The sequence below is a fragment of the Cyclopterus lumpus genome, chromosome 4 (genome assembly GCF_009769545.1).
Source record: "Cyclopterus lumpus isolate fCycLum1 chromosome 4, fCycLum1.pri, whole genome shotgun sequence".
Classification (NCBI taxonomy): Eukaryota; Metazoa; Chordata; class Actinopteri; order Perciformes; family Cyclopteridae; genus Cyclopterus; species Cyclopterus lumpus.
In genome coordinates this window covers 13,810,569-13,835,960 of record NC_046969.1, presented here as the reverse complement: position 1 = coordinate 13,835,960, position 25,392 = coordinate 13,810,569, and the positions used below count along the sequence as shown (strand labels likewise).

General features: G+C 39.4%; 2 protein-coding genes across 2 annotated transcripts; one reads left to right on the top strand and one right to left on the bottom strand.

Annotated features, from left to right (window-relative positions):
* The first annotated feature begins 923 nt into the window (after positions 1-923).
* Positions 924-17,483, top strand: rab3ab (RAB3A, member RAS oncogene family, b). Its single transcript, XM_034531238.1, has 5 exons — positions 924-1,001; positions 10,809-11,033; positions 15,367-15,485; positions 16,426-16,550; positions 16,910-17,483. The coding sequence occupies exons 2-5, from the start codon at positions 10,809-10,811 to the stop codon at positions 17,098-17,100; spliced, it is 660 nt and encodes a 219-aa protein (XP_034387129.1). The 5' UTR covers positions 924-1,001; the 3' UTR covers positions 17,101-17,483.
* Positions 17,484-21,854: 4,371 nt separating this feature from the next.
* On the bottom strand, positions 21,855-23,568 carry LOC117730031 (transcription factor jun-D-like). The gene has a single exon (XM_034531486.1). The coding sequence runs from the start codon at positions 23,259-23,261 to the stop codon at positions 22,416-22,418; it is 846 nt and encodes a 281-aa protein (XP_034387377.1). The 5' UTR covers positions 23,262-23,568; the 3' UTR covers positions 21,855-22,415.
* Between the last annotated feature and the right edge of the window lie 1,824 nt (positions 23,569-25,392).

Here is a 25,392-nt window from a genome sequence, read left to right as displayed (position 1 = left end):
ACCTGCTGGTTTGGAGGATCAATCAGAACAGAACGCCATATCATACAGATCACAGTTTCATAGTTCTTTTGCAAATCAATTGCTCACTCATCACAAATACAATATAACACCTGGCTATTTAAAGTTGCTGCTATAGTAGTATTAGACTAGACTTATTACATTGTTGAATCTACTTTATCGTGGTCATATTCATATATAGTTTGTAGGACTTTGTGAGTTTATTTTAAACCATATTGTATTAGTATGGCATTACTTGTCATATAAATATGTTTTTTCAGGGATATGTTTTACAATGACAATCATGACCATTGTTTGATAATATGTGGAAACGGCAGCAGTGGTTACTGATGACCTCCTAATCAATAATTCAGTTTCTCCAGCAGCGTTCATCAATAATAAATGACAGGTAGACCATATTTGAATGCTTCAAGATAGTTGTTATGCCACGGCTGTGGATTCGTTAGACGTGCTGTCAATCTTGACTGTGGTCCCGCATACATACCATTCATTTTATGTTGTTTCTGGCTGAGTGGAGACAGCGGAGTTACGGAAAGACCGGAAATCAATTCTTCTTTCAAAGTATTTTTTTGTTATATCGTTGGCTTTCCCGTGTTTAGCTGGAGAACACACGCTTATCTGTGGTCTGTTTGGTCTGGATACAACAGTAAACAAATGTGGTGGTGTGGAGTTGGAGATAAGTGTACGTTGACCAGGAAATCAGTTTATGTTTACTTTATACCTATAAAGTAAAACTACTAATTGAAATAATACATTTAAAAAGATGCATTGGGTTTTATTTTTATTTTTTTAGAGCATATATATCTTTTAAAATCATAATTGTGGCATTTATTTTGAGCAATTAAATAGACAGCTTGTTTTTAACGGCCTTTATTCTGGAATTCGTAACCGGATGTGGTGTTGCACGGACGTTCTGACTTGACTAGTGGTGTTTCTGCGGGTGCTGAACGAGGTGGATAGTAGCCGGATAGAAATCTATAAAGGTGAGATTTCTGTCTTTATTAATGTATTGCATTGACAAATATGTCATATTTAAATCTAATGTATCCTTCATTTATTGTCTATGAGCGCTCATGTTCGAATATCTTGGAAATTATTTCCGATTAAAGAACCTATATACGATGCTCGCTTTATAACAGATGTTTTCATTGTGAAAACCACTAAACCGTCGTAGTTGCATATTTATTCGTGTCATTTGTCAGGGTGGATCTGAAGGGTGCTATTTGCTTAGTGGATCCCTGGTTTGGCGAGGGGCCTGTCCTGCAGGAAAAGGCGTTTCACACCGTCCGATGGTTCAAATCCGGAAAATAGGTCTTAATGTGTCTGAGGCAGGAACAATATAATTGAATTCAATACCTTCATTTAATTTATAGAACAGGGGAGAGTCACTATATATACATGTATATATATATATATATATATATATATATATATATATATATATATATATATATATATATTGTCCCGCATACGTACAGTTCTGTTATTTTCTTATAACACTTATTATAATGAGGTAACCAGATAACCAATGTATAATAACCATATAATCACCATTAGTCCGAATATGTGGAGAATTATTCTAATATTATTGGAGTTTTATACATGAAACGTTGAGCCATATAGAGGACTGTTGTGTGTCTATGGTAGAGTGAAACGTTTAGTCCTGAACCAATCAGATCGCGGCTAGTGCATTTATATGATGTGTGTGTGCTTCCCATACCATAACAGCTCCTTATTACAGAAGGAATAAAAACTGAGAAACCGGCTATACATTGACTGGCATATTGGAACTAAACTAACTATATGAAGTTAATTGGGTGTGCCTTACACATTGTATGCTTACTGCACATATACAGAGACATATACAACATATAAAGTACCCCAGTTTATTAAATCGGCTGCATGAACAGACATTGACAGCATGTACGAGTCCATAGATGAACGTGTGTGTGTGTGTGCGTGTGTGTGTGTGTGTGTGTGTGTGTGAGTGAGTGTGTGTGTGTTTTAAGGACAGTCAGACAGAAGATGTATTGGCTTTCATCCACCTTCACCTACTGGTTTCAAAGTATTAAAAAATAGTTAATTTAGCCCTGTCAGTTTTTTAAATGAATCAATAGTGCAAAAGAAAGGGCTGAAGACAAAAACTCTTCTGGCAGTTTTCATTTTACCTGCAAGGATTGCAAAGTGTCATGTGTGAATGTGAGGCGACAGTTTGCAGTTCACATCTGCACTTCCTGTGCTGACATTACAGCTCACTTACATCCATGTTGCCTCTAACAAACACTGCTACATCCAACCGGGATCAGATTCATATGTCGGGTCGATATCTTTTATTTCAGTCAGTCTGTCAAAGTTATGAGTCTCGTTTGACCACTGCTGCAGAAAAACAGACTTAGTTGTTAAGATGTTTCATATACCTTAAATCCTAAACGTCCTGGATTCACCTGCAGTCTCCAGCACCAAAATACATCTCCCACATTCTGGCTGCTCCCTCCTCTCTGCTTTCTGTTAGCTCTGAAGAGAAAAAAAAGAAAGAGCTATTTATAACTTCCCCTCCTCTCATCTGCATCACCACTCCTCCTAGAAAAGGGGTCACGTGATTGGAGGAATAGGGGGAAATTGCTGTCTTAGGCAACCTGGGAGCAGGACAGCAGCTGTATTAAAAACACCGACATCTTCTCTGAAATGTTGGTCGTGGTAAACTTTGAAAGCTTGACAGAATATTTGATTTTTAAAAACTACTTTTTATGAATTCATATTATACTTTTTATGTTTTGGTGTTGCAGTTATTATTGTCAATTTTTTTTATGTAATTATATTATATATATTTAAAGCATTTTAGCATCAGATATTTATTTAGAAAGAGAAGAACACAGCAGACAGTGAGGAAATATGCAAACACCAGCAGTGTGTGTGGTTTGGGATGGAACCAGTTTTACTCCAGCATCCTCTCATGTTATAACAGATAGTTTGAGTTTGCTTGATTCAATCTTGTGGCAGATAAATATTTGACTTCTGCTGCTTTAGATTTATCTTCTTAGTCCTGGTCCTGGTTGTGATTCTGGGTGTGAATTTACATGTTCGGGAGAACATTTTAGATCAGTAAAAACCTTTTCTACCCTCACAGCCTGTTCACAGTGGGAGTAAATAACACTATAAAGTTGATTATTTTCATAAGGTGGATTCATATGTAAGTGTGCCTTTAATATTGTTGCTGGTCAAAGTGGAGGTGACTTTAAGTATTTTTTACCACTAGTATAAAATAAAAATAGTCAATATTGTACATAATAGTAGTTAGTAGTTAGTACTTAGTTACTTTTCCGTAGTATAGAATTAGTATAACATTTTATTAACTTAAATGTAAATAAATGGGATTATCCGTACCTCAGAAAAAATGTGTTCAAAGTTGAAATCTCTCTGATTACCTCATGGAGGTGAAGACACCTACATTAGTCGCCTCTGCAGGCTCCTTAAGCAGAAAGGTGTTTGGATGATCTGGGATCAGCTGAGGATCAGCTGTCAATCTGCAGGAAGTTACTGATGATTAAATGAGCGCGACTAGCTGGCCGCAGCAGCACTTAGCTGTGGATCAATCCTGCTCCTGGAGGACGTCAATCTTCTTTAGGTGACAGGTTTAGAACAGCGCTTGATGATGTCATCGTACAGCACAGAAACTCTTAGTCATCATTGAATTAGGTTTTAAGAAAAACACTTCACACATGGTTACAGTGTAACTACTGACTGTGTGCTGTTGAGCGGAGCAGAAAACCTGTAGCTGCATGTTTTCTCCATAGTGTTGTCATTATTTCTTGTTATATGTAAAAATATCCTTAATGCTTTGTATTATTAAAAAACAGGCAGCACGGGGGGACAGTGGTTAGCACTGCCGCCTCACAGCAAGAGGCCTCCTGGTTCAAACCTGTTTCTTTCTTTCTCAGGCTTCCTCGGTAGGTTAATTGTTGACTCCAAATTGAGAGCGTGAGTGGCAATCATTATCTCTCCAGGGCCTCTCGCCCAATGTCGACTGGGATATGCTCCATCCCCCACGACACTGTTGAGAACAAGTGTTATAATAATGGATGGATTATTTTTTTTTAATCCTCTTCTGTGATATCAAAATGTTTCTCAGTGACTCAAGTTGAGCTCAAAAGCACATACAAACCAACTGTGACCACAGCTCATCATGGGAAACTAAAAGTGACAGCAGAAACACCAGAGATGGTGGTTTCAGTGGGATTTGGCCATCTTTGTTATCATGTCACTCTTCCTCCATGATAGAGGAGCTGAGTTATCCTCAGCATCTAGTGCTCGGGTCCATTTTGCAGTTTAGTTTGACCTCTCAAATCACATCCATGTTCATCACATTCAGCCACATCTCAGCGTCCTGTTTCTGGTCATCAAACTGCGGGAGAGGATTTTAATTTGATGAGACCGTTTAATGTGGCTGAAATAATGTCCTTTTGAAATGTGGAGATTTGATGTTGTCTTGCATTTTGGAGATTTTTTTTATTTATTCTCAAACCAACGGAATCATCTTGATACGCCAAATCTAGAAATGAACAATGGCAAATATTAATATGGTCTCATACGCAAAATCCAGTATTATTTGTTCAATGTACATTTATAAAAACGATGTTGAGACTTTATAGATCCCTGATGGTTATGAGTCAGCACATTGGACACATGGAGAATAAGTTCAAACAATATTTAGAAATAAGAAATGACAGAAGGAAATATATTTAAAAATACTGCTAGAAATGTCACTCATTGTCTTTATATATAATAAAGAGGTGGAACAATTAATCAATCTATCGGTAAGTACATTGACAGAAAAAAATCCTTGGCCCAGTTTATCAATTGTGATATTTTGGTTTGTTTAATATCTTTGTGAGCTGAACTTCATGGTTTTTTGGACAAAACAAGACATCTAAATATGTCAACTTTGGCTGTAAGAATTGCCAATGTGCATTTTTCACTGTTCAAATGCAATGAATTGCTATTTGCAGCCCTTGAAACAGGGCTCCAAGGCTCAGAGTGTCACATAACTGTAATGTATCCATTATACAACTTACAATGTCTTAAAGTCATAATACATAACACAACAATGTGTTACTGCAGCTCTCACAGTTCAGCATACCTGGCTTGTAGCTTTGTTCAAAGCTTTGTTCACTATGGAGGTCAAACGAAAGCAGCAGCAACGTCCTGCAGGCTGAAATACATTTGCATAATGAGAATTTGTTAATTACTTTGAGATTAAACACAAAGGCCTGCAGTCTGTAAGCTTCTGTATCTAAATAGTGTTTAGTGAAGGTTAAGACAGCTCTCATCTTCACAGTATCTGTGGGATGCAGAGGAGAGGCTAATCTCACCACACCGTCACATAGAAAGGTCTTTGATAGTGTTAGACAGGAACCAGACTTCCAGCTGTGGCTATTCATGTCCAACATCTTCTAATCGCAGCTGTTGATAACCGTTAATTTGTAGGTATATAAACCAGTGCTTTGGTCCATAACAAGCTCAAGAAATCCACGTTTTAGACGCCCAACATTTTAAGAAGACTTTAAGAAAGAAGCAGGGTCAGGTGAGGCTGTTGCACCTCCACAGGTGCAGCGAAAATGAGAGAAAAGAGAGAATGGTGTGAAGGACAGGCTGAGATCTTTTTAAGTACAGCAAGCCAAGAGAAGCAACACGTTTAGAAGAAGTGTGCAATCTAAACTGACTGGAAGACCTTGGCTTGGATGTCTATTTCAGATTTAACTTTTTGGCTAATGTGCTAAAACTGCAACATCGCTGAATCAGCAAAAAAAAGCAGATGGGCTGAAATAACTACTGAGCTGAGTAGACACTTTGGTGCAACCGTAATAGGAGCAGCTATATATTTAAATAAGGCTGGCCAAAGATGAAATCGAACACTAAACCCCAACTGATCAAGATCGATAGGTTTGTTTTAGTCTGAGCCAGAGAAAAAGTATTGTTATCGATATAACTTGTTTTGGTTCACAGTGACAAATTGACCTTTTAGTCGAGTGTTAACGTTCTGTAGTATTTAGTATTTAGTATTTTTGTGGAATGTTGTGTATTTAAAATCTTTCGAGGGAGAATTGTGATCAGATGTGTCGAAAAGTCAGCATTTTCAATTTGCACATTTTCAATTTGCACATTTTCAATTTACACATTTTCAATTTGCACATTTTCAATTTGCACATTTTCAATTTGAACAATTTAAAATAAAATGCCTGAGTGGAAATGTAAAAAAATTAAAATAATACTAATTCACCAAACTGATTTTCACTTGGCTGAGGAGGAAAAGTTAATGTACCGATGAAAGCAGAATGGAAAATAACTTTTAGTGAATAAATCAGGATATACAAATAGGACTTATGTGTCACTGAAGCTTCAGCTGAAGAGACGGAAAATGGCAACAGACGATGCGCGATGAGGAGCATAAATTAAACATTAAATAAACCAACATGCCATATTTAAATCTTGTTTTTTCATATTGTTTTTGTTATGTTTTGCAATGTTTCAATTGCACCCTTCTGAAGAATTAGCACAAACAACTGTTCATTTGTGCACTCAACTCCTGATAACACGTGTGTTTCCACCGTAAAGGTCGTGGATGGAAACACACGTTACTTTTGCTGATTTTGTAGGAATTTGGTTAATGGTTGCACAACGTTTGGATGGAAAACAAAGCTAATAATATCCTATATTCATTACGTCATATGTGAAACCCTTTTTGATTAAATTCCCACTTTTTAAATACCTTTTTTTAATGTTCGATCACAGACTTGTGGCAGCTTGTCGTGGGTCCACATCATACTGGGACACTTTGTTGCCAGCCACAACAGCAACACTGGTATTGAGTTTGGTCCCAGCATAGGGCGCTGTAATTAAGGGGGTATTTCCATCAACGAAACTGGAGTTTCTCCGATTACATTTTTGCATTAGGTCTTTGAATAATAAGGAACATATTCTCTTTAGTGAAAATGTATGTTATTCACATTCTGGGTTTAACAGAATGAATTAAACAACAGTTCTTTATCTGTTTATCTGGATCTCTTTTCGCTAAACAATCATCCATTTAAAAACTAAAGTTGAAGCATTTTCAGATTGCTATTTAGTACATGCACATAATATTCACATTCTTTTTAATACATGCACACATGACTGACGTAGGTCATTTCAAACATCAACTCCAGTTCTTCCCTTTTTCTGTTTCTGTTTTAATGTTCAGACCAGTTAAACATATACAAATAAAGAGATTAATATGAGCATTAGATCATACGTCCTCAAAATATTCCTGCTAAGGGAACCAAAAACTCGACTTCATAACCATGTGACATTAGTTTGTACGTGTGTCGTCCTTTGAGCCTTGTGGGATGGAGTATCTCCTGTTAATATTTCCTGTCACTGGATTACGCGCTCGCCCTCGGTGAGTCACACTGCAGTTCACTTCACTGCAGCGCACACAGACTCTTTTGCAGTCGACTTGATTGGATGCCAATTAAGTTTAGCAGGGTTAAAATGCTGAGTCACAGCTCATTTGAAGTTGTTTACACGTACCTCTTTAGGAACCTCTTGTTGTATATTTCTGAGATGGAGACACATTTTCCGTAAATATAAACAAAGGCTGCCTAATAATATGAATGCATTGTGCTGAAAACAATGATCAAACTGTTTTTTTTATTATTGTACAGTATGTTGTACTGAGACACACTGCTCATCATTTCAAGCATTTGATATATATGCAACTTTAGAATGAATCACTTCTTTCAGGTGGGTCTCTTCTCTTAGTCTCCTCCAGTAACTTGGCAGTCTATTGGTTATTTGAAACAATATGTACAAAAGCTAAACGCGTGTGTTTTGTTCACTGATAAATTACTGTAGCACGTCTGGCAACTTGCCCTTTTTAGTTCAAACTGAGTAGGTTTCAAATGAGCAAATATATTCAGAAATTCCATCAAAAGATATTTTAGCAGAGTGTTCGAAGTTCTAATGTTATTTAACTTGACTATTACTATTTTAGAATCGTACTAATCTTTAAATAATAAGAAAATAATTCATGAGAAGTAGATTTGAGACCCATGCTCATTTTGTCAGAGGTCTCTTATTTCCCCGTTTCCATCTTTGGTATTCTAAATTGAAACTCATACTCAAATGTATGCAGGAGAGTTATTTATGAGAAATTATTGACGTCCCAATCAAAGCTGTCACCAACCAGATAGAAACCTACACCTACGCTGCTGCTGCGTGTTTCGGATGTTCACGATTATTTACACAAATTAGACCAGAAAATATTTGTAAAAATGTTTGTGTGATTTCTGGTTTCTTTATTCTTTTTTTACTTCAGTTTCCTGTTTGCACCCCACTTAGAGTTATGTGGCGTGTTGCAGGTTTGGTGATGGCTTTACCTCTAACCTCTGCATAAAAGGAACATCAGCGTGTTGAGGAAGGGTCCATGCTTCTTTATTATTGAACAAGGATCTCTGTGTTCCTTTATGTAAACCGATCGGCCCGAGGTCTGAGGAGGGTGCAGTTGTTTTGTTTGTGCTTTATTCCCTGAGAGTTCTCGTGTTCCACTGCAGCTGAGTGGAGATAACAGTCTAAATATAGAGAAGACTCTGAGGCCCGTGGGCTCGAGTCATTGTGCTCTCAAGAGTCGAAAAGGTTTCCTGGATCCTTTTAGCCCTCTTGTCCCACTGGTAGCTAGCGTGGTTGTGTGTGTTGTGACGGTCTGTCTTCATGTAATGCTTATTGTGACGGTGTGTCTTCATGTAATGCTTGTTGTGACGGTGTGTCTTCATGTAATGCTTATTGTGACGGTGTGTCTTCATGTAATGCTTGTTGTGACGGTGTGTCTTCATGTAATGCTTATTGTGACGGTGTGCCAGTATCGGGTGTGTTGGAAACCTTCGGGTGTGTTTGGCGGTCTTTTAATTTTTGATTTAGCCCCAATCCCTCTTCCCTCAGGAGGCTTTGCCAGGCTGCCATTGTAAATATGATATTGTTCTAGTTAAATAAAGGTTTTAAAAAATAAATGTTTTAAAAAAGAAGCCTCCCATAAATACTCTGGATTTCTGAATTTGCCATTGTAAACACAAGTTATTTTCAAGCATAAACTGAACCTTGTGCTTTTGTCAGAGACCTCTATGAAGACCTTCGCAGTAACGGGGGTTAAGGGTAACTGTAAGTCGCGAAGGTTTGCAGAGATCACAACAACACATTAAGCAAGCCGATTGGTGTATTAAAAAGACAACAACATACATTTTATATCAGAATTGTTTATTGGCCACGCACATACAAGGAATTTGACTCGATGAAAGGTGCATAACAATAAACATAGACATGGAATAAAACAATAAAAATAAAATAATACAAATATAATAAAAACAATAAACATTGTGCAATAATAGATAAATATGGTAAACATATACAAGTATAGAAGACAAACAAGGCCAGTTCAGTGTTCGGGAAGTTAATGTATCTGCGTCCCATTCATTTTTGGTATACTCACATGTTTGTTAGTCATGACAACATTTTACTCACCACAGAGATTTAGGAACTTAAGCAAGGACAATCGGACAAAGAAAGTAGTTATTGGAAACTCATGGAACTTGATGGATGAGTGTGTAGGCCATTAAATCTGAAGGTAGCACTGTCATATAATCACCTCATTAGTGGTGCCATCATTGGTGTAGATGTCAGGCTTTACTTCTTCTCAAGTCAGTAAATCCTGCCATGAAGGAGCCATCAATGTTTGTCAGACCTGACCCTAAAATAGTCCTCTTATCACAGTAATGGATGGAATAAACACAGAGCTATTGATGTTAAAATACAAGTCCGGCTGGTAATATCAGACTCCAAACTGACTTCATGTTGCAGCTGCTTGTGCAGTGAATTATTCCTCCCACATCTCCAGCTGATTGTGACAGATCGAGCCATTCGCCTTCAACCTTTCTGCCAAATTAAGAAACTTCAGATGGGCTTTCTGTTTCCCCTGACATCGCAGTGTGCTGCTTTGATTAATTACCATGAAGAAAATGTTTAAGCCTGCCTAGTTAATTACAGTTACACTGAGTCTAGCAGATGCTGACATACCTCATCTTTTGTCTGAACACTCATTACATGTATGAGCTTGTCTGTGTGCTGCTTTTTTAAGGGTTTCTTACGTACGATTTTAAAGGGAGTTTTTTGCTCATGAGTTTAAAGGAGTCATTTATTCAGATAGAGCAGACTACTAAACCATGCAATCATTACCTAACTCATCTGTATCCAACTCAGCAATAGTCCTGTATAATCTGTTTTCTCAATTAAAAGATTCATTGTTTTGTTTATGTAATCTTGTGAAAAACGTCTGTTATAATTTGCTGTAGCCCAAGGAGATGCGTTCAAATATGAGGTTTTAGCATGTGTGTGTGTTTTTTTTAACTTGCTGACGATGTGCGCATTACACACATCCAAAACATCATCATCTCCACCTTTAACAGGATTAAACAAATCCAACAGCTTTATGCAGCATTTTAGCTGTACTACATTCGGCCCATAAAAAAATTCACAACTTTTTAACGGGATTACGCAGCAATAATTACAATCGTCACATTTCATTGCTTTCAGCTTACGCCAAAGAAAAAAAGCCTTTTAGAATGTCCTGTTGGCACATTTTAATATGGCAGCACTATGAAAAATCCTTAATATTGTGGGGTACTCGTACCAATTGCCATGATTGCCACATGTAGCGGCGGCCATTTGATTAACGCGTTGTGCTTCTCCTTCCTCTCTGTCTACAGATGGCCTCAGCAACAGCAACCTACGGGCAGAAGGAGTCTTCGGACCAAAACTTTGACTATATGTTCAAGATCCTCATCATTGGCAACAGCAGTGTGGGCAAAACCTCCTTTTTGTTCCGCTACGCCGATGACTCCTTCACACCGGCCTTTGTCAGTACGGTGGGCATTGACTTCAAGGTGAAGACCATCTACAGGAATGACAAGAGGATCAAATTGCAGATCTGGGTAAGACTTCTGTGGATGTGTTGAGTTTCCTGTAAGTGGACTAAATTAAACTAAGATCTATAATTAACACGTTCATGAATTTGAGTCTGAAGTTGAATAAGTGAGTCCCATTGATTTTCTTCACTGTGACATGCTTGTTGACTTTCTTTGCTTTCCATCATTAAACCATCACCTGCAGTTGGTCAACAGTGACCCCAGACTAGCTGCATTTTCACATTCTCACATTCCCAACTTCTTTTCTTGTCCATTACATTTCAAGTGCCTTTGTCTTTTCTTCTCTCTGTGTATTGCTAAGATGAATCAGTTTAATGGGAAGATATGCTGAAGTTGTCAGAGGTTTTCTGCATTGTTATGGCTGCACAGGCACAGCCTATACAGACACAAAGAGACCTCTGAAGCCCGCAGGCTTCAGTACGCTTCAACCGAAGTGCATGTTGGATGGTTAAATGTCTGAAAACTCTTCTCTCTTACACCTTTACAGGGCAACACTATGCATGACTTTCAGGAAGGATTTTCTTTTTGTGCGCATCGTTATTCCCATACAGTATTTAAAATGTTTTTTGCATCTTGTACCTCTTGCATCTTGCAAGATGACACCATGAAAACAGTTCAGAGTAGCTATAAATACTTTTGCATTCGATTGCCGGATGACATGTTGTACAAATTAGTTTGGAGCACAGCGGCACCAAATCTTAGGATTAGAAGATCAGCTAGGCAGTTATGAGAAAGATGGTGCTTTCCTTGGGTTTCTCACTTGAACCTCTGAAACAAAGCCATACATTTTAGTTACGTTTTTTTATGACGTCTAATAATACGGCAAACAACTGTTAAACACTGGCTTTTGGTGCAGTTTTATTCTTCTAACTGTCCTCAGTAAACATACACACATCTGCACACAACAGCGTCCTCTCTGCAACCTGCTCATCCAGCTGACCCGTTGATGAGTAGAATCCAATAATATTCAATGGAAGTAATAACCAAAACACTCAAGTAACACTGATATGCCTTTAGGAACAAACAGGGCGATATTTGTTGCATCAGAAATGCTTTGTTTCCTGAGGACTCGGCAATAATGTGTGTGTGTGCGTGCTCTCTGTTGTCAGCCTTTGCCAGGTCTTGCCTCTGGAAGGGGAGATACCATCAGCCAATCAGAGCATGAGAAATGGATGACTGGGTGCTGCTCTCCCCTCCCCCACTACTACACATCTCACCCACGTAGATAACCCCCTCTCCCTTCCCTACACACACATACAAAATCCCCGACCCCCATCTCTAGACAATTCTGTCAGCTAACCATCAAAATTTGAGTCATGAGCTCAAATGTCAACATACAGTATTCTACATAGATTTATTTCAGTGTGCAGTTAATCCCATTTATATAGATTCATGCGGATGTGTATTTATATAGTTTGTCATGCACATCATCTCACTTGTAGCTTGCATACTGTCAGTGTAAATTACTATAGACAGATGGGCTACAACAAACAATTTTATTATATATCAAATAAATGGTGCTGCACGGTGGTGTAGTGGCTAGCACTGTCGCCTCACAGCAAGAGGGCCGCGGGTTCAATTCCCGATCGGAGCGGTCCTTCTGTGTGGAGTTTGCATGTTCTCCCCGTGGCAGCGTGGGTTCTCTCCGGGCTCTCCGGCTTCCTCCCACAGTCCAAAGACATGCTGCAGGTTAATTGATCTCTAAATTGCCCATAGGTGTGAATGTGAGAGTGAATGGTTGTATGTCCCTACATGTGCCCTCGATGGACTGGCGGCCTGTCCAGGGTGTCCCCTGCCTTCGCCCTATGTCAGCTGGGATAGGCTCCAGCGCCCCTGCGACCCTAATGAGGATAAGCGGTATTGAAAATGGATGGATGGATGGATCAAATAAATGTTATTCTCCAAAGGTCTTGTTTTGTCCAACCAACAGTCTAAAACCCAAATATATGCAATTTATAATCATACAAAACTGAAAATCTGCAAATGTTCACATTTAAGAAGCTGAATATAGCAACTGTTTGGAATTTTTGCTTAATAAATGACTAAAGTTGTGATCAAAATTGTTGACAAATCGATCTATTATGTTTATGATTATTATTATGACAAATCACTTTACTTATTTAATCCTGTGACATCTATTGATAACATCCCACACCAAAGATAGTGATTACGATCAGTTATGTCTTTTGCATCTAATTTTATTTTACTTTTTTTGTTTATGTGAATTCCTGAGCACATTGTGATTTAAAAATAACTTGCTTTGTAAATTACAATTTTTTTTTAATTTATTACTCTTGATTTCCCCTTCAAATCCTTTGATTCAAATTTAAGCTAGAAAAAGACCTGAACCACTTCTTTTCCCGTCTTCTTTAGGTATTCAAGACACGTTTATGTCCAGCCTCTCACTTTAGTGAGACTGGGTAACTGCAATATAACTCACCTGCTGGAAAATATACATTTTATAAGTTGTTCGCTAAAATCTAAATTGTTCAGCTTTATATTTGAATCAGGGCTCACGGTGAAGGGAAAGATGAGTGCTCCAATGAGTGCGTTATGTCACTAAGTGCTATACCTCCACTGGCAATTTTAGTTTCAACCGAATTGCGTTGCTAGGCCACGGTTTGGCTCCATGTTTACTTCCTGTCAGTCGATGTAATTCACATAAACTGCAACAGGAAATAAACTGGGACACATTTATAATGTTTACATTTACAACTGTGAAACAGTGTTCAGATACAGTTAGTGGAGCAGGATGCAAACTGGAACAACCAACAGTGTGGAAATGTCTGAGCAACACTCATATCATACTTATGTCAATGAGTACAAGAAAATACATTACAAGCTAAGAACTGATCTGTGTACAGTACGCTTTGCTTTTGTGTGTATTTGTGCACACGCCTATGGCCTGTAGTTCATACTGTATGTGTGTGTAGTTTAGATGCTTCATCGTAAATGTAATTCCCTAGAAAGTTTGAAGGTAGAAACTGTATTTGCTGTATGCGTGGTATAATGTGTCTATGATAATAATAGTAAAGACAGCAACCCCCTATTTAGCATTCATAAGCAGGATACGGCTACACCGTGAGTGTAGCCGTTACTTTCCAGTCCATGTCCGTCTCGGTCTTTTGCTGATTTCCAAACTGACACCGACAGCGACAGAGTGATGCTGTTGGATCAGAAGCTGCTCGGTTGGGTATCAGAAACACACCAGGCTTTTATTCCACAAGCATTAATTAGGATTTAACACATGTAATCTCACCTGGGATTGTGGGGCAGGGTCATTGCTTTCAGCGAAAATAAAGACAAGAAGAGGATTGATGAAGATTTTAAAGAACGCCACAGACCTTTTAATATGCTGTCTGTACTGAAGCCCCTGGGAACAATCTGTCAGTGTGACACTTTGAATGTTTAGACTTTATTTAGGCTTAAGTATTGCCTTTTTGTTGTTGTTGTTGTTGTTGTTTGTCAACTTCAAGTTTCATTGGGAGAATACATCTTTAATGCCGGATACAGGATTGGTGTTTACGACTCTAAGGACGCTGTAATCCAATCAAGGATTGTGTCTTTATATTCAATACCAGATAGTATAACAAGGGTTAGATAACTCTTGAATTTGGCTGGTGTGAACCTGTTACACCGTTAGAGGTATTCATCATTTTGTTCAAGATGTATTGGCTTGAATACATTTCCTGATGCAGCAAAGATTTGAATGCAAGGCAAACGTCTGATAGTTTGAAAGAAAGAAAGAAAGAAATTTACATTTTTTTCTCTGTTTTGTTTGTCCTCTGCAATAGTCAACAACTCTACACCAGCAATGTAGGCTCGGTTTTTTATGGCATAGAGATATAAATTTACCAATTACACTGTAATAACATTTAGCTGCCTGCTGTTCTGTGTGCGGTGGGTCTTAAAGGTTTATTAGACACACATGGAACTCTTTTTTTTTCATATAAATTTCCAAGTTAAACACTACCTGGCTCTTGGTTATTATCCAATGGGGTCGGAGCATCTCCAATCACAATATTTGTCTAAAATCACCTGTTTTATGCAGGTAAACAATATAATCCGGTATATTTCGGTTATTATTATCTGATTCATGCCTGTTTTGTTGTTTTATTGTTTTTTTGAGTCAAAAACTAATAAAATAAGAAATATTGTCTGTGTTGCAGAGAAACACTAAGGGCTTGTGACAAATATCTGACATTGGAGAAATAAAGAGAAAGGACCAACTGTCTAAAAACTAAAAGTTTATCCTCAGCCAAATCTGTCAGAAGTCCCTGTGAAATGATTCTGTGAGATTTATAAAAGCTAACTGCTGCTGATTTTTCTTTTCCCCCAGGACACGGCAGGGCAGGAGCGTTACCGCACTATCACCACGGCCTACTACCGAGGAGCCATGGGCTTTATCCTCATGTACGACATCACCAACGAGGAGTCCTTCACTGCTGTCCAGGACTGGTACGTGATTGGTTTAGGAGGGGGTGTCAGTGAATTGAGTGTAAAGTGATACCGTGGACCTTCACCTGTGAGAGGGAGTGCTGCGTTGAGGATGGATCAAGTGGTATAGCGCTTCTGGAAATAGATAAAGAGATAAAGCACATGATCCGTTTCAAGTCTTATTTTTGCCTTCTCCCAGGACTTGTGTGTGTCATTGAATTTGTCCTTCAAGAAAAAGGCTATCTAGATTTAATTTTGACCTGCTCTATTACAGTATTTCAAAAACTAGGTTTCATTTTCACTGCTTCATCATAATAATAAAACCTTTATTTATATCGCACCTTGTGAAAACAATGTCACAACGTGCTTTACAATAAAACATGGTTCAAGTAATTAGGATCAAAATACCAGCGAAATAAAAAATCATTCTTAATTTTTTTCAACATACTTGACAGTGGACAGTGACTCTCCATTTTCACCAATGAGATCTGGTGCTATGGCTGAGCAAGACTCCTGACCAATGATCACGCAGGAGGAGAAGAGGAGGGAGTTACAGATGGGGCGCAGCGTGCGATATCTTGACAAAACACATTTTGTCAAGATAAAAACCAGGAAATACCAGAGAATGAGACTTTTGTGTAAGGAGTTGTAACACTCCTTACACATTTTCACATTTCATATTCAGACACAGTTTTCTTCAAATACTGTAAAAAAAAAAATATATACATATATTATGACAATGGGTTAAAATGTGCATGCTCTCGGATTCTGATTTTGATATGAAATAAAAGTCACATGTAGGTTTAATTTTTCAGGAGGAGATTTTGTAACTATGTTCAATCACTGTGATCTGGAACTTGGTTCAAAGACCCCATGTGGCGTATTCACTATACACACATTGATGAGTGCAGTGTGATCACAGAGTTTCTGCTCTGACTGCTGACGGTGTGTTGGTTCCCAGGTCGACTCAGATTAAGACGTACTCGTGGGACAACGCCCAGGTGCTGCTGGTCGGGAACAAGTGTGACATGGAGGACGAGCGAGTGGTGGGAGGAGATAGAGGCCGGCAGCTGTCTGAACACCTCGGTGAGTTCCTGGTATACACACACAAATACACACTTCTCTGTGAGTCATTGTTAGGTAAACAGACCTGAAGTGACTCAATGGACAGGCAGAAAGGTTTATTTGCTAGTGTTGTCAGGAGATCTCCAGATTCATTAAGATTAATCTTTTTACAACCATGAATTAAAACAAATCCAATAAATAGCTGTCAAGATATTTCACCATATACTGGCCTAAATAACAAGCTGTTACCATGGTTAAAGTTGCATTGCACCAGCTGCACCCTGCGCTACATCTCCACCACTTAACGATGCAATTGCAGAGACGACCACAGCCTCACTGAACCCCTCTGACCCTCTACAACAACTCCGTTTCCTCTCCAGGTTTTGAGTTCTTCGAGGCCAGCGCCAAGGACAACATCAACGTAAAGCAGACCTTTGAGCGCCTGGTCGACATCATCTGTGAAAAGATGTCGGACAGCCTGGACGCCGGAGACCCTGCCGTCACAGGGGCCAAACAGGGGCCCCAGCTGACAGAGCAGCCCGCTCCTCCTCACCAGGACTGTGCATGTTAAATCTGACTACTCCCCTCAAACCCTTTATCTCCCTCTTGCTCTTTGTCCTCCCTCAGCGGGACCCCGAGGCCTTGGGTCAAATACTCCCATCACCCTTTACACTCACTTTCCTGCTTCTTTCTGTAACCTAGTAAGGATGATTGGCTGAGGGGCACAAGAGCCAGGTTGAAAAGTGTCTGAAATGCTCTGAGATGCTAGTGGACCAGTGCTGAGGCGTGTTTGAGTCCGGTTCCTCCTTATAAAAGAGCTAAAAGGTGGTCTGAAACCAAACCAAGTTCAATCAAACCAGATTGTTTCAGACTCTTTGTAAACCAGGTTCCTGAAGGTTCCCGACCCATCATTTGTTGTCTCCTTGTTCCTCAGTGTGGTTTTACAAGAAGGATTTGACGGTGTGCGTCCTCAGAGTGCCATTTAAATCCTTCCGGTGTTTACAGTACTTTGTTTCATGTCAGTCAAATGTCTTGATAAGATGTCGGCCTCGGATATGGTGACCAAGAAGGCCACAGAGGAGTTAATGTGTCAGGGCTGATCCAGCTGAGATCTTTCTTTTAGGATGTAGGATAGGACAGACTCAAACACACATGGATATGTGTTGCATATGTTATCTCTCCTGGTATCCAAACATGGATATTGCAGGTGTTTTATTTCATTATTCATCCGAGCTTTTTCATTTGGCCTTTTTTTTAATGTTTTTTTATTCTGGTGACCCCTGTATTCTTTATTCTGGGTGTGGAAAATATGAACAAGATAGAGCTACGTAAAGTAGCAAAAACTTATAAGAGACACCTTTTATTGAATTATATTTATTTCAAATGTATATATAAATGTTGTGCAATATATATATATATATATATATATAATATATAATATCTACAGGTATGCATTTCTTGAAATGAATTTAAAAAGGTATAAAGTTCTATGAGGATAGGATCAAATATATGAGGTCTATGTTGTTGGTTTGTTTGGATGATGTGTGGAATTGTTTGAACCCTCTCCAGCTCCTCAGTGAGTCGTTTCATTTCCCCGTCGGTTTAGTCTCTCATGCCGCCCTCCAGAGACGTCAGAAATCCTTCTTAGAAAATACAGTATATGCGGTCTGAATTACAAGTTAGAATATTACAGATATGTTTTTCATCCTCCAAATCCACTCAATGTGATTTCCACCATTTTGTGCACCACCGTTGTGCTTGCGAACAATGCTGCATATTGATATTACAGTATTGTACGTCAGGCAGAGAAAATCTTGCAGGCATTGAAATTGAAATTATGTGATCATAACAGCAGACCATTTCTGACTGAAATACAGCCAACTGTTAGTTTTCATCTCCCTGATGGTTATAGCAGCTACTTTATGAAATATAAACGTCTCCTGTAAAATTATATCGTTCTCTAAAACATGATGGAATGGATTTGGAAGATACAAACATGTTGTTTTGTTTAATGATTTTTATGGTATTTTGCCTTCATCTGATAGTTTGATCCTAGAGACTGAGAGGAGACGTCGGGAGAGAATAGGATAACGCGTGACATAGCACCAACACCCAGTATTAGAGTCTGTTTGTCTGTGTAATGTTATCTCGGTCTTCAGGTGAAGTACGGACAGCACTGTTTAACAATCATCAAACAGCTGGAACAAATGTTCACAGACCAGGTAGCTGAGTTTCGGACACATTTCTACTAACTGCTGTTTTAAGTCTACATTGCATCACTAACTGTGGCCGTGCGTTATCTCCTCTCCACCAAACACCCTACACGTGTCTGTGTATGATAGAACTATAGAACTGGTCTGCCGGGTACTTCTTCTTTTCACTTCACCAAAGATTGCTGTAGAAGAAACTCACTGTTTTTGTAGGATGCCAGAAGTCAGCATTGTGACAACGTTTAAAACTGTAATGAAACAAGAGGATAGGTTAAGAGGGCAAAGCACTATAAAAATCAATATGGAGGTCAAAATCATTGAGCTCATAAAGTCAGTGATTCTGACTGTCTGATCAAAGTAAATCAGATTCAGAAAGTATTTATTTTGAGAGTATACAAATGGTACGCAAACCTGAACTCACAGACGAGCCGCTGACTATTAAAGTTAAAAGAAATGAGGCCCCGGTTAAAGTATTGATTATTATATGAAAAGGAGTGATGATGACAGACCTGAGAGCTGGGTATATTTTACTTCTTACTGGTTGTGACTGTTTCTTCACCGGTTAAAATCAAAACTTTTAAACTGTTCTCCTTTCTAATATGTCTTCCTCTCTATATAAACCAGATCTGTAAATAATGTTTCTTTGAGTCAAATTTGTGGATTGTGTTGTATCGTCTCAGGCTTGCAACAAGGAAAAAAAGAGGAGAAAAAAAAAGACAGTTAAAACCTAAACCCCCTCCCCCAAAAGAGCCATGTTGTACTGTATCTGCATTCATTACTCGGCCTGCTTGTGAATGAATGTGTCACTCTGTTACAAAAGCAATACACACTACAGTATCTACACAAAAAAGAAATGCCATCCAGCTTGGTAGAAGTTGCAGACTTTAGATCTTCTACTAGCACGCAGGAACATGTACTTTATTTGGTCTCGTATCACTGCCTCTTCACACGCTCCTCAGTTTGGGGCATTAAGGTGAGAGAATATGCTGTGGATGTTTTTATCTGTACTTTGTGGTAAAACAATAAAAAAATGACTAACAAGCAGTTGATTCTCGAAAGACTTTGTACCTTTAGAACTGAGATACGGTTACCTGCTACTCCTGATTTTAAAGCCTAAGTTAAAATCTCAAAATGAGGTGATGTTATAGACACTAACTAACTGAAATCATCATAAATGTTGTTTAACCCAAAGCAGTATAGTGGAGATCCAGATGTATTCCAAACAATCAAATTGGTGTCTTGAAAGCTTAGAGTCTTAGAGCTTATTAGCAGTAAAATTGTCCTGTTGATGGAACTTGTTTGGATGCTTCTTGTCCCAAAAGCCTCAGGATGTCACTGTTTCCCTCTTTGTTGGCAGAATATGTCCGAAGGATATTGTGCAGCAGGAAGCTCAACTCAGGTGTGATGCTTAAAAGGAAAATGCACACAGAAATGTACTTGAGTAAGTGTGCCAAATATGTATGCATGGTGCTCCTGACAGCAAATAGAGTAACAGGTTTCTGGTGTTGCTGTTCTTGCTGTAATATGTTGTCAAAATCCCATCTGTGCGAGCCTCAGAGTGGCGGACGGCATGCTACTCTATACCTTTTGTCCCCTGGTGCAACAATCACTTTTCAACTCAACTGAAACATCAGTGTTTATCGTTGTATTTTGTTGTCTCCTTTTGAAATTATACAGGGAGGCCTCCATTTTATTCATTCCTAATTAAATCTATATGTTGACCATTATTACACACTAAAATAAAAATGTATGCATATTTTTCAGGGCAGGATGAACCACACCTATTTAGATGTGATAAATCAAATTGGCTCACAAAAAGCATAACATTCATCAAAAATAGCATTATAAAAATAAAATTGTGCAGGTTTTGCTCATCATAGGTGGAGGGCAACATCACAAGGCTGCACAATTTTTAACGAAAGGAATATATAATTAATATCTTTGTCTGACCTGTCTTTTAAGGACCTCTGCACAGATGTGAAAAATAGATATGTATAGTTGTTTGATAATTATAGCTAATTATGCCTTTCAGAGAAATCAATAAAACTCAAATAAATCAGTCATATCATTGCCATTGATATCCTAGAGCTATTCAAGGTCCTTCAGAATATCATAAACATGTTCACTAAGATGCCTCTTCAACCATTAGTGTGGTCAACATCATATGCAATTCCAGATTTAACCAGCAGAGGGAGAAATAATCCAGGCTGATGATGTGATTGTGATTTTTACACGCACACATCCTAAATTCTGGTTATTATACAACACTAATTTCTCTAATTCATTCTCTATCAAATGGACACCCAGACAGGTTCATTTAAGTTGCTCCAGGAAAAATATATTGTATTGACTAGTTGTTGTCAATTAGAATGTAAACCGTGTGGGCACTACCATAACCCACAATATAATTTCCTATTGATTCATTTAATATACTGTAACATCATAAACACCATTTCCATGTTATTCTCAAGTATATTGTGCAATGAAAAACAAAACAGATGTTTCAGTCAACCCAGTGAGTTGAATACCTTTATGAAACTAAACACAATCTTAAAATGAATGGTTACAAATGTCCCGGATTTGACGGCCTTCTATGGACCTGAAGGCCGAAACCACCCATCCACCACCCATCCACCACCAACAGCTGGTTCAGGCTTGCACATACTTACTTAGACCTATGATTTTACTAACATGCATGCAGAGTTTCGCCAAAAATGTAGGAATCAGTGTTTATTGCCGGGCAGCATTTACTTCAGAACACAGTGGCATAAATCCAAACAACTGTAGGCTGAAGGTGACAGCAATAGTTAGTGCAACACAAAGCTTAAAACTTTTTACATCAAAACAAGAACACATAGAAATAGGGAAAACAGTAGAGTAAAAAAAAGAGGAATACATGTGTTTGTAAAGAGTAAAGATTAAACACACTGAATAATTGCACCCTTTGACACCCAACTGTGAGCAACATTCGAGTATGTAAACAACATGCACATTGTTCCCAGAAATGGTAAATGGTCTATATGTAAATTATCTTTTGCATTATAAATATGGATGTATGTACATTTCTTCTTACAGTCACCTCCTCATATATTAAGGATATCTGTGTCAAAAATACGTATTATATTAATATTACTGTAGAACTATTGTTTGGCCCAGGTTTGAGACTATATATACACACAGCTAGTCTGTTAACATTTTTACATAGAAAAAATTGAATGATGTGCTTTCTGTCAATAAAGTTGAGCATTTCCTTTATCAGGAGAGCCAATAAACACTGCAGTGTAATGCTGCCTTGTTCACTAGCACACATATGCACGAGATATAACAGGATTTCATCAAACATACGGAAAGGATAACTCTCTTAATTTCGTCATATGCAAAAAGTCTATGAACAATAGTTTTAAAATTCCACGATTAACTCTGATTGGAGGCGCATGTGGAGCAATGTGGATCCTAAAATTTGCTTCACAAATCAAAATGTCTGTTCGATCACAGTCTCATCCCTCTCATCATCTTCAATTGTGTTCTACCCGGTATAATTGTCTTGTGTCTTTCATTAATGTACAAAGTGGCCTCTGGCCTGGCATTCATTCATTCAGCACACATCTGGGCGACGAACACGAATTAAGTCCGTAAAGCTTATTTGCTGGTCAGTAGCCCAACTTCAGGTCCGTTTCTAGTGCACTTGAACTTCGTGTGGCAGCACCTGGCAGCCGCTGTTGACGTGGGTGAGGACTCTCTGTTTCAGGTGGGCCACCTGGTCCCTGAGCAGGTTCGCCGTCGAGGTCAGATCCGTATTGTGGTTCTTCAGCGACTTGACCTTGTCCTCCAGCCTGGAGATCCGCTCCAGTTTGCGCATCCGACACTTGGAGGCTGCGATCCGGTTCCTGAGCCTCTTTCTCTCGGCTTTCACGTTGTCATGTGAGTCGATGTCGATGTCGATGTCGATATCGATGTCGATGGGGGACAGCGGGGGGCTCTCCCCGAAGCTCTGGACGTCGGGCACCGTCTGAGGCTCCTCCTTCAGCGGCTGGACCCGAGACGGCTCTGGCTGCGGCGGGGCTGCCCCCAAATGATGCGACGGAGGCGGTGGGAACGGGACCGTGTCCGTGGAGTAGTTGACGGTGGTTTCCAGTGTCCCGCTACCGTAACTGTTCAAGTTGGTGTACACCGGTAGATCCGGCTGCACGGGGACCGGGCCGAGGTTAGCGCACAGCTCCAGGCTGCTGTTCGTCTGCCCGGCTCCGCTGAGCTGATTCTGCTTGTGCAAATCCTCCAGTGCCTTCACGAAGCCCTCCGCGAACTCCTGCTCGTCCGTCACCGTCTTCGGGTAGAGGAACTGGGGGATCGTCGGTGTCGTTGTGACCATTCCGTTGGACTGGATGATCAGCCTCTCCAGCTCCGGGGAGGCCAGTTTGAGCAGCCCCAGGTCCGGGGAGCTGAGGAGGCTCTCGGCGTCGCGGAGATGCGGCTTGAGGTCTGCGTCGTCCGCCAGGCTCAAGTTAATATCCTTCTTCATCATTATTTCCGTGAATAAAACAATAAGTCGAACTACGCGGCGCTCCCTCACAGCGGTGCTTTGCCCATCACCTCACGGGAAGAACAGGAGTGGAAACAACGATCTGTTTGATTAGAATATCTTTACTGAGCCCGGTCTTCTGGTCTCGAGCAGGATCTGGGTGAACTGCACGCCTGCGCGCACAGCCTCGAGCTTTTCTAGGCTGGCACGTTCCATTATGTCACATCAGCGCGCGCGCATTGGGCAGAAATTTGCCAGACTTTTATTTAACTAATGAGACAACCCGAGCAGAGAGGAGGAGATGTGAGAGAAGTCTCACTCTTCTCTGCATTCCGGTACAGACATAGAAACAGGAGGCAGTGCCCATATAAGTCTATTCATGTGTATCAACTGTACTGTATTACTCCTGATACTGATGTTATTAGCAATATTTATGACAATTTGATGTTTGGATATTACACTATATTCATTCATATTTAAGTTAAAGGGTTTAACTTAAACTGGAGTTTTTATTTATGTATTTGTTTATTTTCATATGTACAGTATATATGAATATTGGGTTATCAAAAACTGCAAATCCCACAGTTAAAAACGAAAAGAATCATAACACAGACCTCGTTGGACTACATTACAGAGTCTCTTTATCGCAGAGAGGTACAATTGCATTTTGGTGAATCCAAAAAAGGAGTTTTCACCTTGTTATTATAATCATCCTGGAATTATAGTTTAAGAGCATTCATTTGAGGGATAATATCTGCTTTTAGCGGTACCTTCAGAAAAGCAAAGTCTGCCTTGTACTTTAAGGGTCTTGTACACAAGCACATTCACTCAGCCATATAGACCTCTCTGGTTGAAGTTGGCCTGAGCTGTTCATTATACGGTGCAAGTTGTCCCTGCCTTCGAGGTCCAATAGAGCATAGGGAGGGAAGGAGACAATTAGTCTGTGTGGTCACACATTCAAAGGCAACATACGGGAACACATCTATACAGTGAGTGTGTAAGGCCTTTAAAGCCAATAGTGTGTTAGGGAGCATTGTTTTTCAGGAAGTCCATGACTGACCATACAGTCCTTGGGGGTTAATGAAAATATCAGCTTGCACAAGACATGAACAGTTGTCGATGTATCCTCAGAAAAGGCTTACTTCCGTTTTATTCACTCTGCACAACATAATTTAGAGAAGTTGAATCTGAAACTGATCTGATTTCAACTCTGGTCTCACGCACCATCCTATGATGGTCACATGATAATTTCAGTTTCCATTTATGCGTCATTTCTATCACGGATTTTCACATTTCACTTTCAATGTTTTAATTAATGTGAATTTGGCACTTTTAATTTAAGTTTAACATAATTTCCCTTTTTAAAATGTAATGTCCTAATTAACTAAAATAGTAGAATATTACCACTGTTTGTTTCAGGTCACCTTTAAAGGGAAAATAAACGAGATGTAGATCTCCAGTGTAAGTGTGGGGAGCAATAGTGGCAGCTCTTTAAAGCTCCTTTAATGTGTTTGGTTTCCTCCCCTTTGCATGTTGTTTTTGTTTCGTCTAAAAAAACCCAGATGGGACCAAATTGTTGCCTTCATTGCCTTCATTACTCTGCAGCTTGTAAAGGGTTATACAGAGGAGGTGTGTGTGCGTCACAGGTAGGCCCCATCCATCACTGCAAAGCCGTGTGTGGGTGGATCACATGATGGACCCTGTGATGTCAGATCTCTGAACACTGTAGCGGAAATGGAGGTGGTGGTGGTGGTGGGGGGGGAGTAAACCAACAGAGGAGAGATATTTTTGTCTAAAAGCTGAGTATCAGTGTAGAGAGAGTGGGGGTGCTGAGCCTGCAGTCAAGAAAAAAAGGGTAGACGGTAGAAATGGATGTAGCACACGCACGCGCACGCACACATGCGCTCACTCGCACACACACACACAGACATTTCCCTTTCCCTTTAATTTATAATACACCAACACACAATGTGAGCAAAATACATTTACAAAGAGTTAAACACGTCACAATAATGCCTTCTCAATTCTGGAAATATTAATTAAAATGTTATAGTCTGTCTTGTTATCAATGGACACGGAAAGACACATACGTATCTCGCCTTACTTTGCTTAAACAATGACTGTAACACAACGG